Genomic DNA, 15,888 nt, shown 5'->3' on the forward strand with positions numbered 1-15,888 from the left:
AGAGCAGCAAATGACTTAGCAGAAGGAGGATTATGCCAGTTCTTCCATGTGTTGCTCTCTGAATGTAGTCATCTCTGTTATAATCACCTCCTCCTCCAATCATATCTCAGTAACCCTTCCTGAAAATTAAGACCACATTGGCTATGACTTTAAAACTTTGTGCTACTCTGTGTTAACTAAAAGGGAGATTAGGTATTAGGACTGGGAATAAGCACCGTGTTGTCCCTGCCTACCCTGACATTGATATGACATAGGTTCCCTAGGTGACCTGTTTAGATCTTCCTAAAGATGGAGACTATTAATCTTTCCTGTTCCTCAAAAGAATTATTGGGTCATTTCTTAGTTCTTTCTTTGCAAGGAAGAACAGCTTCAGCATCTACAGTTTTTACTCATAAGCAGTCTTGTGCCTTCTTCATGTATCTTCATGATCCTCTTTTTCTACACGTAAAGTTTGGATCCAGGACCCAACACTTTAACAATATCTTGACTGCAAAGGAGAGAGGTTACTGTCTGATATCCATCTTTGCACAGTCCAGCATAGGTGGCATGTGTATGGGCCCAAAGAAGTGCTACTTTGCCAACTCAAGTGGCTCTCTTCACATCTATGCATATCTCCAGCTTCCTGCTGGGCCTGGCTGCCGACCCTTCAAACAGCTCCCTCTATTCCAAGCCCTGTAACCTTCTGGCTTTCTCCCCATATCCAAGTTGGGCCTCACTGGCATGCCAGCCTTCCATTTCAGCAGTGAAGGCTACTTCCTTTTGGGCCTCTGCTAACCCTATAGTCTGATCACATTCCTACCCCTTGGTAAGTAGGGAAAAGTATGGAAAATGCAATGTAAACCATTCCTGAAGTGTAATAAGCTACTTCTCTTGTTCTAGATGGACCTTGACTTTCCTGGGAGATTTCAGTTCTAAAACTGGCAGGCCTAAGCCACACTTCTGCCCAGCTTCCACACCCACCTTCAGACACTTTCCCATTCAGCCTTGAGCTACACTGGATAAAGCAAGAGAATCCTCATTACATTAATACCACATTAAACAGCACTTTGTATAATTCTTTTTACTCAACACAAATCATATGAACATTACAGACTAGCATGAAATAAGCAGGAAAAATCAAGTGCTTGAAACTCTGCTTCAACCAGGATAGGGCCCTAAGGGCTGCCTCCTAACTCCACTCTTTATCATCTGCCTGAAAGTAGCTGCCTTGATTGCAGCGTGCCCAGCCCAGCCCGGGGCTTCACTTATATCCCAGCCTTTCTTCAGTCCAGCTCTCCTCCCAGTTAAATGTAGGAATTCAATAAATGTCAAGCTAACATACATGGTAAAAGTAGTTATGCTAATTTGTAGTGCTTATGTAATACAAGAGTAATATTACAGTCATTCTAGCTAATTTTTTAAATGTTGTATTATGCAAGGTTCCAAACATATGACAAGGTAAAGAATATAATGGGTCCAATGGACCCACCATCCAGCTTTAATAGTTATTAATGTGGCCAATCTTATTTCATCTACTTTTATCCATAACCCAACTTGCACCAAGATTTTGAAGCAAATCCCAGGTGTAATTTAATTTATAGATATTTAATTTTACACAACTATCACCCTATCTGAATGCAATTTCTTTCTATTTCCTCAGTCTGCTAAGATGTTTTCTTATGCCGGATGGAAGCAAACCTGTAACACCCTGTTTTTCATCTTCTCCACCGTGTTTTTGATCAGTCGCCTCATTATTTTTCCCTTCTGGTGAGTAAACAAGCTGCTGTGTATGCCTTTGGTCGCTATGCTGAGGTCGCCTTGCATGTTGTTCAGGTTGGAGCATTGCCCTTTCTTTCTCACACTGATTTCCAGCTATTTGTGCCAAGTTTAGCTGGACAGAAGAATGTGAACAGTCATTTTTATAGATAATTAAAACCACACCTTCTAATGTGAAAGGCTTGCTACAAAGGAAGATAAAAGATGTGTGACCAGTGGAAAGCAGCATCTCTTACTCTATGTCTGGTCTCATGAACATGGATCTTTTTTGCAATTAACAACTTTTCCAGTTATTCAGTGAAATGTCATTGGTCAGTTATCAGCTCTTTAAAAGAGAGGCAAATTCTGTGTTAAAATTGCAATAGTTATAACCACCATTAATTGAATGCCAGGCATTGGATTAGGCCCTTAATACATCTTGGCACTAGCTATACAGCAAACCATAAAGATAAGTGTCATCACTTCCACTTCACGTATGAGGAAACTGATGCTGATTTCATTCTTCCAGATCTCTGGTCCTAACAGTGGTATGGACCACTGGCTCTTGCTCAGTCTGTTGATTTTGTTTAGCCAAGAGCTGGCAGTGTAGGACTTATGTTGTGTCTCTCCTGACAGCCTTTCCTTCAGCAAGTGCAATTTCCCATGTGTCGATTGACAGAAACCAGAGGAAAAATGTGAGGAAGACTTTGAGGGTTTGGAAAGAACAGCTTAAAACTAACTGTAGTTTGGGGCTAGCCTAGGAGTTTCAGATACTCTCAACAGAAAAACTAATGTTGTTGGAAGTCCTAGGTTCCAGGGGAAAGAGATGGAGACCCAGGTTGCAGGGCTGATTCCTTGTGAGAGGAGAGCACACAGGAAGACTGGTTAGAGAGTTCAAAGGGTGCTGGCCACTCTCTGGAAGCCAGCTGCATTCTTTAACATAAGACTGGGTGTCTTGATTAGATACTTTTTTCTAGAGAGAAACAGCAGAGTGCAGTGATGCATTTCATGGGTGCAAGTCAGTCCTTGCTGCAAACTTACTACCTGTGCGATCTTGCACAGATTAGATCAATTTTCTCTGCTTCAGTTTCTCATCTGTAAAATGTAAGGATTGTCATGAGGCTTAAGTGAGATAATAAATATTAAATAGCTTAGAACAGTGTCTGGAACATAGTAAAGACTCAGTAAATGCCAGCTGTTATTACTGAAATTATTCATGAGTCTCTGAGAATTTGGAGTTTAATTCAGAATCAAATCTGAGATGCATGTTTAAGATGCTCTTCTTGGTTGATGAATCATATTACCATCACTTTCACTTTGGCTGATCAAGTGTGTTTGTGAAATTAGAATATTGTACAGTATTGATAGGATAAGAATTGACTTGCAGATAGCAGTTAAGTTGTGGCTTTTTAGTGTGACTTTCATGGTGCTCTGAATCTAGCATATGCCCACTGCTTATTTTGTTTCAAAGGTACCATGTGTTCCAGTTATCTATAGCTGTAAAACAAACCTTTTAAAAAGCTTAGTGGCTTAACACAGTAGTGAGCAATTTTTTTCTATAAAGGGCCATAGAATAACTATTTTAGACTTTAAGAGCCATATATGGTCTCTGTTGCATGTTTTTCTTTGTTTTGTTCTGTTTCTTTTACAATCCTTTAAAAATGTACCAAACCCAGCTTAGATCACTGGCTGTAGAAAAATGCTCTACAGGCCAGACTTTATCAACAAGCCGTAGTTGGCAGGCTTCTCTCTTAAAATAACACATTATTATTATTATCATTATTATCACCTCTTATGGATCTCGGAATTGACTGACCTCATTTCATGGTTTTCACTCATGTGGTCACAGTCAGATGGTAGCTGGGCAGCCGGAGTTGGAGTTTTCTTGAAGGCTTCCTCAGGCACAAGGCTCAGGTGACACCCATGACATCAGCTGGTTTATGCTGGTCGTTGGTTGGGACTGCTGCGGGCCTGTCAGCTGGATTGCATGCCCATGCCCCTTCACTGGCCTGATCTCTTCCTAGGACAGCAGATGGATTTTAAGGGTGAGCAGTTCAAGAGAGAGCTTTGGCAGATGCTGTGTTTCCTTTTGTAACTCAGCTTCAGATGTCATAGCATGTCACGTCCAACCTCATTTTCTTCATTGGATCCAGGTCACTAAGGCCAGTTCATATTTAAAGGAAGGAAAATTAGCTTCCACTTCTTGTTAGGAGTAGTTTCAAATAATTTATAGACATATTTTAAAAACACATACCATGGAAGTTCTCAGTCTAGAGAACTCTCTGAAAAGCTTTTAAGTATTGCTGCTGTGGTTGATTTGTGATTCAGCAACAAAGGATCTCACCTAGAACTTTACTTTAACATCGCAAAATCAACAGGCAAGCTTACCGTAACCTCACAGTTGAATATCAGGTTAGGGTTGAGTGATTGGGAGGTGGTGTGTTACTTTCCCATACACCCTCAACTTTAAAATCCTAGACATAAGAACTCATTCTCTTGCCAGCATTTCTGGATTTCAAGGAGAATTAGTTACATGCATTTGGCATTTTCTTGATCCTGATATTTTGCTGAATTCACCAGCTCACTGCAGAGGGCAGCCAATACCACTGTTTGCTGTCTTCAGAGAGTTTGGGCTGCAAATAAACCAGTATTAGTAGACTTGACTATAAAAATTTTTTGTGGGTAAAATTTTTTCTGTACTGATGTTGACTGATCCTCATTTGGAGGGTTAAAGAAAACCTCAACAAGCTATTGGAAGTTTGGGAGCTGGGTTTCTCATGGTTTTCAAAAGCATCAGTTGTAGTGTATTACTCTGGCTTAAATAGCTGTCCCATCAGCTTGAACCTGTTACACAACCATCTTGTGGTGCCAAAGAGGAAAAGTCAGTTCCTTGTTGTGAGTCTGGCTCCAGACATCTGTCTAAAATTTGTAACTCCGCAGACTCACTTCTTAAGGACATTTTATTAGTCCAGATTTGTTGGGAATTTACCGTGAACCAAACAAGGTGCAGACAAGAGGCCCATTTCAAGATTCAGACGTTTTAGAGGTGCTGTGGGAGGCAGTTCGCCATCTAGTTGCTCTGTTCTTCTCAGTTGTTTTTGCTACGCATTTTGTAGTGAGATGTAAGGACTGAGTGTGGAGAAAGCTCCTGGGTGTTGCCATCTGAAAGGGATCTGAAACCCTGAGAAAAAGAACAGGAGTTTGACGTCACGTGTGTCTTTCCCTTTCTTCTCCTTCCCTTTATTCCCTCAGCCTCAAGCAGGTTTGCTTTCCCCTTGTGAATTTCCGTATGTGTTTGTACAACTGTGTTGCCAGTTCTCCTTCCCTCCAGTTCTTTTCAGGGAACTTATAGCCATTTTTCAGTCAATGTCAGCAAGAGTTAACTGGTTTGATTTTCTAAGCATTGCTACTGTCAACATTAGGTAGACACTCCAGTTGGCACGGGCCAAACTGCTTTAATCTAATTGCTTGGTTACCCTATTTATTTGCGTTTTTCTTCAAAAGTGTTTAAATTTCAGGCTTATGTTTTTCACATTGTATTCCAAACTATTGTATTAAAATAATGGCTGCTATATTTGCGAATTATTGGATGTATTTCTCTACTTTATACAAATACCACCTGAGAATCATTCCCCAACCCAGGGATCCAACCCAGATCTCCCTCATTGCAAGCAGATTCTTTACCAACTGAGCCACCAGGGAAGCCCATTCAGTGAAAAAGATCCTCCAAAGGTCAGATAAACGATTCCCCTGACTCCTGACAGTTTTTCTCCTTAAATAAAAAGAGCAGATACTGATTTAGTCCCAGATGGTTGACCTGAAGGGAAGGAGCGTGTTGTAGCTGATGTTTCCAGGTAGCAATGCTGGTCATCACTCCATTTCTTGAGCTCATCACTAGATGTTGTGAGGAGCTCACAGGTGAATGAGATGCAGCTCCTCGCCTGCAGGAGTTCATGATGGCAGTAGAATAGATCTTTGTATCCACCACCTTATTCATATATTTGAAGAGTATTAATACTGACCTGTGTTTTTTGGATATTCCAAAAAGAAAATAGTAAGACATTTCTTTCAAATCAAAACTACAATAAGATATTGCCTCACACTGTTCAGAATGGCTGACCATCATTAAAAAGTCTACAAATAATAAATGCTGGAGAGGATGAGGAGAAAAAGGAACCTTCCTATATTCCTCCACTGTCAGTGGGAATGTAAATTGGTGCAGCCACTAAGGAGAACAATATGGAAGCTTCTTAAAAACCTAAAAATAGAGCTACCATGTAATCCTATAATCCCACTCCTGGGCATATAGGAAAAGATAAAAATTCTAATTCAAAAAAATACATGTACCTCAGTGTTCATAGCAGCACTATTTGTAACAGCCACAACATGAAAGCAACCTAATTTGTCCACTGACAAATTGATAAAGAAGATGTGGTACATATTTACAATGAATATTACTTAGAAGTAAAAGAGAATGAAATAATAGCATTTGTAGCAACATGGATGGACTTAAAGAGATTATCATACCAAGTGAAATGTCAGACAGAGAAAGAGAAATGTCATGTTATATCACTTATATGTAGAGTCTAAAAAAATGATACAAAGGAACTTACAAAACAGAAACAGAGTCACAAATGTAGAACACAAAGTTATGGTTACCTAAGGAGAAAGTGAGGGAGGGATAAATTAGGGATTTGAGATTAACAGATACACACTACTATATTTAAAATAGGTAAAAAACTAAGACCTACAGAGGAATTGTATTCAATATCTTATAATAAATAACCTATAATGGAAAAAATCTGAAAAAGATTAGATACATATATATATATGTGTATATATATATAGCTGAATGACTTTGCTATACACTTGAAACTAACTCAGCATTGTGAATTAACTATACTTCAGTTTTAAAAATGGTTAAACAATAAAACATTTCTAACTGTGAAAACAACTTCCTTACCTCCAAGGATACATATGCTAGTGGTAACTTTATTTCCCCACCACTGGTTCACAGGACTTTGGGCTTCATCTTTTGATGATCCAGGTCTCACTGGTATCAAAAAAATGGTACCCTGAGAAGCCTCATATGTAAAAGAATTTTGTGGGCGATGAGACAATATAAACCCTTGAAATGGCTGTTAGAGGACAGTTTTAAGGAGACACAATGGAGCCAAAAGCCTCTAGTCCATCAGAGGGAAACTAGAGTGAGGACATGATAGTCTTTTTCTTGCCTTTTAACGCCTGAGGCCTCAGTTCTGAGCAGGCAGGCAGGGGCAGGCAGGGGTCTTCCGGGGTCCCGTCAGCTTCCACACCTGCCTGGAATAGCAGTGTCCTTCCCTCAGTCACCAGAGGAGACGCTAGGCCAGAGGGCTCTGTTGTAGCTGGGGCTGCTCCCTGGGACCGCCCTGCAGATGCCTATCTCAGAACTAGACTTTCCAGTCACACGGCTTCTGGAGGAGACAGCACAAGTCACCACACATGTTTGCTCAGAGTCTCGCTCGGTGGGGAGCTCCTCCCACACCCCACAGGCTTGGTACTTCTGCTGCTGCTTGTAAACTTATGAAAGACAACTACCACAGTCCATAGAACTTTAGAATGAGGGGCTTTATTCATTATTTAGTGCAACCCCTTTGTTTGTTTATTTGTATGGAAATCATTTCAAGCTTGCAGAATAATTTCAAGTATATTACAGAGAACTCTTACCTGTTCCCTTTACCCAGATTTACCAGTTAACATTTCCCTGATTTGCTGTATTTCTTTCTTTTTCTCTCTCAATACACACACACACATACACGCTCACATGTGTGTGTATATGTGTATATATATATATGCACATATACACACACATTTTTTTCTGAACCAAAGTTGAAACTATCATGCCCTTTTAATCCTAAATAGTTCAGTGTGTATTTCCTAAGGACAAGGACAGTCTTCTACAGAATCTTCCATCAGTTTCAAGAAAGGTAGCAATCTACCATCGGTGTTTTGGTTTTGTCAGTTGATCTCATAGTGCCTTTCATTGCTTTTTTCCCCTCACTACCGGATTTGGCCAGGATCACATTCTGCATTCAGATGTCATCCGCCTGAAATAGTTCTTCTACTGGGTACTCCTTGCCTTTCGTGTCACAGACATTGTTGAAGTGTTGCGACTTAGTTTATTTTTCACGTGAGAAGTTAAGATAGATCTAGGATAGCACTGCTAGTTATGCAAGTATCAAGACCAGAAACAGGACATTTGAAACAGAAAACAGGTATGTTTCCAACTAAATTAGTTAATTTGATAAGAGCAGACATGGCTGCCTTGCCTAAGTTTTAGAAAGTTTTCTTCAACTATTTGGTCACTTAGAAATATAAGCCATCTCTAAAATGTAAGATAGGCAATTAAACACCTAGAGAACCAATATTTGTTATCCTGAAAAGGCTTAATGCTTACACCCACAATTAGCAAGAAAAAAAGACCTTTAATTTTTATTAGAAAAAAACAGCTTTTGGTGACTGCCTTATCCAGCCCAGCAAAACCAACAATTTATACCAACAATGTGATTTTTTCAAACCATGTAAACTTTAGCAATTGAAAGAGTGAAGATGGGGAACAAAACCCCAAACAGAGAAAAGGCCAAGCTTTGCCATCCATAGGCGCCATGGTAGTGTGTCCATTGGGACAGGTTAAAGGCCAGTGTACAGAGCAGAACTCAGGAGTATTCTCTGAGAAAAGGGAGATTCCATAGGCCCCACAAGGTAAATGTGCAAGTGTTTGTGTGTTCACACGTGTCTACACACTTGATACATGTATGTTCAGGACACATACTTGATACACGTGTATTTGAGCCACACAAAATTTAGACGGGCAGATAAGTTTTGTTTTTTTCCTTCCTATTCTTTTGGTAAAGGATGAGAAGAATTAAGGCTGACAGATTGGACTGTCCTTTAGGTATCATTCTGGATCTCACCCCAAAAGATCTCCCATGGTTTCCACTTTTTGTTTCAGTTCAGCTTGTTACATGCCGACTGTGTAAACTATAACTTCACTAGAATGACCTGTGGAGCCTTAAGAAAATGTTCATGGCCAGGTTCTAATTCAGACCAATACTAGAATCTACAGACTGGACCCAAACACTGTGTTGCCCTCCATGTGGTATTAACTAGCCCTTTGCAGTAGGAAAGCGGGTGGTGGTGGAAGCCGTCTCATCATAGTGGTGGTCATAATAATGCTATAACTACCATTTTTGAGTGCTCACTGTATGCTGAGCTCCTCCCATTTGTCAACTCATTTAATCCTCACGACAACCTAATGAGGTGAGTTCTGTTTTATTACAGAAGAAACTGAAGCCCAGATAAGCCAGTAACTTGCTGTAGATGCCAAGGAAACCATGATCCAAATGTAGCAGGCTCCAGCACCCATGCTATTCACTGACCTCTCCTCTCTGCAGTGGCTTCTCCGTCTCTGGAGCTGTTTGTCAATGGCAGTCTCTTCCATTTCTAGAACTCTTAAGTTTGCAAAGCTGACTCTGGGTTTCTCTGGAGCCTTAGTCAGAGAGGTGGAGTTAGTTTCACCCAAGGAACAGGAGGTTGTGTAGGTTGCCAGGCAAAAAATAGCAGCCTCAGTCCCAGAGCCCAGCTCTGATGATGCTAGGCCAAGTATTGTTTTTGTTGTTCAATCACCAAGTCGTGTCTGACTCTGAGACCCCATGGACCACATACAACACGCCAGGCTTCCCTGTCCTTCACATCTCCCGGAGTTTGCTCAAATTCCTGTCCACTGAGTCGGTGGTACTGTCTGACCATCTCATCCTCTGCCACCTCCTTCTCCTTTTGCCTTCAGTCTTTCCCAGCATCAGTGTCCTTTCCAATGAGTCAGCTCTTTGTATTAGGTGGTCAAAGTATTGGAACTTCAGCTTCATCAGTCCTTCCAATGAATATTCAGGTTGATTTCCTTCAGGATTGGCTTGTTTGATCATCTTTTAATCCAAGGGACTCTCAAGAGTCTTATCCAGCACCACAATTCAAAAGCAACGATTCTTCAGTGCTCAGCCTTCCTTATGGTCCAACTCTCACATCCATAGGTAACTACTGGAAAAACCATAGCTTTGAGTATAAGGGCCTATATTACTCTCCTTCCTAAAACCTGCAGAGGTTCCCAAAGCTCTTTCAGGGAAGGCCACACCTCTGACCTTGGCTTTCTAGGCCAGTGAGAGATGGCTGCATTCACCAATCCATCTTCATCTTACACACCCAGCCCACGTCACCCCTCTTCCACCCCATCCCACCCCCTGCCCCTACCCACCTTGCCACACCGGTCTTCTTTTTAGCCCTTGAATTTTCCAGAATGCCTCCACCTGAGAGTTTGTACATGTCACTCCCTCCAACTCTGTCTCCCCTTCAGCTATAGAGAGAAGAGGGAAATCTCCATTCAGTCAAAACCCTGGAATATTCTCCCTTATTCTTTTCTTTTTTTCTTTGCATGGACCACAGTTAAATTGTAGGTTTAGGTAGCTATTTACATTCTTGATAGGATGTATAAAGGAGGTATTTTTGAGTAGATTCCTTTGTTAATTTTGACAGTGACAAATTCCCATTAGGGAGCCTTGTATGGGACTAGGTCCTGGAGTAGGCGATGGGAGAATACATGTGAGATGAAGGCTTCATGGCCACTGCCTGTGAAAGCTTGCTGGCTAATGAGGAGTCAGCTCATATAAAAGCTTTCACTGTAAGGCAGAGTGAATCAGCCCAATGCTCTAAAGAAGTTCGTAGCAGAGGAGCCCTGAAGAAAGTTATAAGAGGTGATCAGGAGATATTTTTTTGTAGAGGAGTCCATGCTTTGATAGGTGAGAAGAATTTCAGATAAAAAAGGAAGGGCATTCTAGACTGAGAGAGTGCAAAATAAGGCACACAGTTGCTTAAAGACCCAGCAAATCATAATAGCAAATAGGCTTTATTTATATTATTTCCCTTAACCCCTGTGGATGCAGGCACCAAAATGTAAGCCCTACTAGCTCAGGAATTTCACTCTGTTTTATTCATCCTGGCTCCCACAAAGTGCCTGGTATCATTTTGGTGCTTAATAAATATTTAGTGAATGAATAAGGTAGGTATTTATTGCTTCCATTTTGTAGTTTAGAATATACACAAAAAAGTGACTCAGCGTACATAGAGTCAGGATTTTAAGAAAATATTGGGGATATATTTTATAATGTTAGGGGTGAGAAAAACATTTTAAAGCATAACATAGAGAAAGCAACTGTAAGGGAAATAATTGATAATATTGGTTACAAAATTGTTTTATAAATTAGTCAAGAAAAATTATAAATGAAGTTGTAAAAATCAGACCATGTGATATCATTTAACATGATTAAAAAGTAATGCATTATTGTTAATATATAAAGAGCATTTAGGAGTCAGCAGAAAAAGTAAACATCCCCCCCGGCCAAATTGGACAGATACCATGAAGAAGCAGTTCACAAATGTACAAATCATAATAATAATTTTTAAAAACTCATATATATCTTCATTTCACAAGAAATAAAAATGTAAATATATAAGCAGTGTAATGTTATTCTAGTAAAAGCTGACAGACTACAATGTTGATCAAGATCCCAGGAAGCAGACACTCTCATACACTGGGTTCATTTCAGTTCAGTTCAGTCACTCAGTCATGTCCGACTCTTTGCGACCCCATGAATCACAGCACGCCAGGCCTCCCTGTCTATCACCAACTTCCGGAGTTCACTCAGACTCAGTCCGTCGAGTCAGTGATGCCATCCAGCCATCTCATCCTCTGTCATCCCCTACTCCTCCTGCCCACAATCCCTCCCAGCATCACAGTCTTTTCCAATGAGTCAACTCTTCGCATGAGGTAGCCAAAGTATTGGAGTTTCAGCTTTAGCATCAGTCTTTCCAAAGAACACCCAGGACTGATCTTTAGAAAGGACTGGTTGGATCTCCTTGCAGTCCAAGGGACTCTCAAGAGTCTTCTCCAACACCACAGTTCAAAAGCATCAATTCTTCGGCACTCAGGTTTCTTCACAGTCCAACTCTCGCATCCACACATGACCACTGGAAAAACCATAGCCTTGACTAGACGGACCTTTGTTAGCAAAGTAATGTCTCTGCTTTTGAATATGCTATCTAGGTTAGTCATAACTTTTCTTCCAAGGAGTAAGCGTCTTTTAATTTCATGGCTGGTGCAAGAATATAAATTGGTGTAGTCTTGATGGAAAGCATTTAGCAATACACTCTAAAATATAAAATGAATATACTCTTTGATTCAGAATTTTAGCAACTTGGGAGGAAGTGAACAATTTAATCAAAATGTCTTCACAAGTAACATTCTCACAGTGTTCTTCATAATGTAATGAAGATTTGGAAACAACTTAAATGTCTATCAATAAGAGATTAGCTAAATAAGTCATGATATGTATAAATGGATTTCTGTGCATTTATTACATAGAATGGTATATAGTAGGGGTTGGCAAATTGGCTCATAGGCAAAATCCAGTTCGGTGAACTATTTTGCTAGTAAAATATTATTGGCACACAGCCACACCTACTAACTGATACATCGTTTATAGCTAGTTTCACACTGCAGTGGTCACTTGAGCAGTTGCAACAGAGACCAAATGGCCCAGAGGCCTGAAATATTTATTATTTGTCCCTATTAAAAAATGTTTGCTGATCCCTAATTTATAAATATGCTCACTGACATGGAAAGCTCTCTGTAACATGTTTGATTGCTAAGTCGTGTCCAACTCTCTTTGTGACCCCATGGACTGTAGCCCACCATGCTCCTCAGTCCATGGGATTTCCCAGCAAGAATACTGGAGTGGATTGCCATTTCCTTCTCCAGGGGATCTTCCCAACTTAGAGATCAAAACTCTGCCTCCTGCACTGGCAGGCAGATTCGTTACCCCTGAGCCACCAGGGAAGCCTGAAAGCAGGGTACAAAATCTGTTATATAAGACCACGTGGTAATAGGGAAGGGACAAAACACTTTAAAAATGTATTTTTCAGAAAGATGTTTTGAATTATGTTTATCAGACATAGTATGTACTGGGTACCTGTGAGTTGTGAGATTTTAAGTGATTTTTACTTTAACCTCTTTATATTTTCTGTAATTCCTAAGATTCTAAAAAAATTACGTAAGTAAAATGGATAAATGACTATTGAGTTCAGAGTTCATATCATTGCTTTTTGAATAAAAATCTTGAATTAACAACTCACAAAAAAAGGAAGTAGAACTACTAAGGGAACTGTCAAAGGTTGCAAATAATGCAAGCTGAAATTGTTTTATTTTTTAAATTAGCAAATTTTAAACTGAATTGGTACTGGCTGGAGAGTTCAATAAAACTCTTCTTTCATAAATTGCTTGTGTCCTTATCGGTTCAGTTCAGTCGCTAGGCATGTCCAACTCTTTGCGACCCCATGAGCAGCAGACACCAGGCCTCCCTGTATATCACCAACTCCTGGAGTTTACCCAAACCCATGTCCACTGAGTCGGTGATGCCATCCAACCATCTCATCCTCTGTCGTCCCCTTCTCCTCCTGCCCTCAATCTTTCCCAGCATCAGGGTCTTTTCAAATGAGTCAGCTCTTTGCATGAGGTGGCCAAAGTATTGGAGTTTCAGCTTCAACATCTGTCCCTCAGGTGAACACCCTGGACGGATCTCCTTTAGGATGAATTGGTTGGACCTCCTTGCAGTCCAAGGGACTCTCAAGAGTCTTCACCAACACCACATTTCAAAAGCATCAATTCTTCGGCGCTCAGCTTTCTTCACAGTCCAACTCTCACATCCATACATGATCACCGGAAAAACCATAGCCTTGACTAGACGGACCTTTGTTGGCAAAGTAATATCTCTGCCTTTCAATATACTATCTAGGTTGGTCATAACTTTGCTTCCAAGGAGTAAGCGTCTTTTAATTTCATGGCTGCAATCACCATCTGCAGTGATTTTGGAGCACAAAAAAATAAAGTCTGACACTGTTTCCACTGTTTCCTCATCTATTTGCCATGAAGTGATGAGACCGGATGCCATGATCTTCGTTTTCTGAATGTTGAGCTTTAAGCCAACTTTTTCACTCTCCTCTTTCACTTTCATCAAGAGGCTCTTTAGTTCTTCACTTTCTGCCATAAGAGTGGTGTCATCTGCATATCTGAGGTTATTGATATTTCTCCTGGCAATCTTGATTCCAGCTTGTGCTTCTTCCAGCCCAGCATTTCTCATGATGTACTCTGCATATAAGTTAAATAAGCAGGTGACAATATACAGCCTCGATGAACTCCTTTTCCTATTTGGAACCAGTCTATTGTTCCATGTCCAGTTCTAACTGTTGTTTCCTGACCTGTATATAGGTTTCTCAAGAGACAGGTCAGGTGGTCTGGTATTCCCATCTCTTTCAGAATTTTCCACAGTTTATTGTGATCCACACAGTCAAAGGCTTTGGCATAGTCAATAAAGCAAAAATAAATGTTTTTCTGGAACTTTCTTGCTTTTTAGATGATCCAGCAGATGTTGACAATCGATTTCTGGTTCCTCTGCCTCCTCTAAAACCAGCTTGAACATCTGGAAGTTCACTGTTCACGTATTGCTAAAGCCTGGCTTGCAGAATTTTGAGCATTACTTTACTAGTGTGTGAGATGAGTGCAGTTGTGCGATAGTTTGAGCATTCTTTGGCAATGCTTTTCTTTGGGATTGGAATGAAAACCTGGACCCTGCCTCAAGGCTGTACCACCATTTGGTTGCTCCTCCTCTGTTTCTGTATCCCCTCCCTTCCCTGATCAGCAACTGTTTGAATCTGCCTTTTGGGACTCAGGGAAGGTCAAGGATGCTGAGTGAAGCCTAGATCCTACAAACGAGAAATGGAGATCACAGAGCAGATCTATACTCTAGAGTCCCACAGAATCCTGCTTGGTTTTAATTCAGGGAATTGTGAAACTATGACTGATAACTTCCTGTCAAAATGGGGCATAGGACTGCCTCAGTTTGGAGAACAGACACTGAACTGGAAGTAGTTCTGATTTCCAAGTCCTAGATCTGAGTTTTGTATGTTTAAAATGTCAATCTCTTGGTCTCCTATTTTGGTGTAACAGACCCAACTAGAAGTAATTGGAGGAGTGACAGCTCAAATTTTAATAGAATAAATCTCATTTCTTTTCAGAAGAATAAGCGTGAAACCAGGTTTGGACCTGGCACTTTGGGAACACTTGTAGCCAGGTAGCCAGTTGCCTAGTTTTATAAAAAGTAAGGTTGCAGTTATTAGCTTCCTGCAGACATTGTTCTGAGAATGTCTGGTGGCATCTAAGTCTGACACAGCTCAGAAAACTCAAATTCAGTCTGAAATTACACCCATACTGTGACTTACTTATTTCCATGGATATCTGAACCATAGCTACTTTATTTTGATTTTTAATTGTGATATTCTCCTTAATAGCCAAAGCAGAACTATAATTAACAATGTTAGTGTTTTTCTAGGTATAAGAAGTTGCAAGGATTTGGATTCATAAAATCTTTTCCTGAAAATATCTATCTGAAGGACTGTTTTTGCAGTTTTTCCCAGAGCACTTTGTTTTTTTATCTCCACCCTGAACTCCTTTCAGGGGTGTTAAAGGTCAGCAGCTGCAGTGGCCATGATTTGTTCTTTGTAGAGGTAGATGGCAAGTGTCAGTTTTCAGTTGATAGGGCCCCTTCATGGTCATAAGCTTGACTGTGATTTTGGGGGCACATCTCATGACCATTTTCTCCCATGGTACTGAGAATGCTGACAATTCCCAGGTCTGGCAAATATTTCTCCAATAGGCCATTCAATGTGCTATTACTGGACTAGGCCATAAAACAGTATCCAAAATTCTCTGGACCACCTGTCTTACTAGCTTCTTGGTCCAGGAAACATTCTCTCTTGTTCTTCTTCCCATATCTAGAGTTACACTGTTATCAATCTCATATGAAACTACATATTATTTTATCAAAGGCTCAGTCACACACTTGGTAATGTAGGAAACAGCAGTTTTGTAAAACAGGTGAAATACAAATAACATAGCCAGCAGTATTAAAGTCATAAGTAAGAATTAAGCTAAGAGCTTCCATTAGATGCAGCCCAGTATATCCCTGGTCATCTGACTTAGTCTATTCCATATGAATCCTTATCTTCCAGGGA

At 40.4% G+C, this 15,888-nt stretch overlaps 1 protein-coding gene across 1 annotated transcript in view; it reads left to right on the forward strand.

Moving 5' to 3' along the window:
- Positions 1-15,888, forward strand: part of CERS3 (ceramide synthase 3) — a 159,870-nt gene that overhangs the window by 79,831 nt on the left and 64,151 nt on the right. Inside the window, exon 9 of the mRNA XM_027521876.1 lies at positions 1,640-1,746. Coding sequence (XP_027377677.1) covers positions 1,640-1,746 — 107 coding nt within the window. The remainder of the gene's footprint in view (positions 1-1,639; positions 1,747-15,888) is intronic.

This window comes from Bos indicus x Bos taurus, chromosome 21 (genome assembly GCF_003369695.1).
Source record: "Bos indicus x Bos taurus breed Angus x Brahman F1 hybrid chromosome 21, Bos_hybrid_MaternalHap_v2.0, whole genome shotgun sequence".
NCBI classification, from domain to species: Eukaryota; Metazoa; Chordata; class Mammalia; order Artiodactyla; family Bovidae; genus Bos; species Bos indicus x Bos taurus.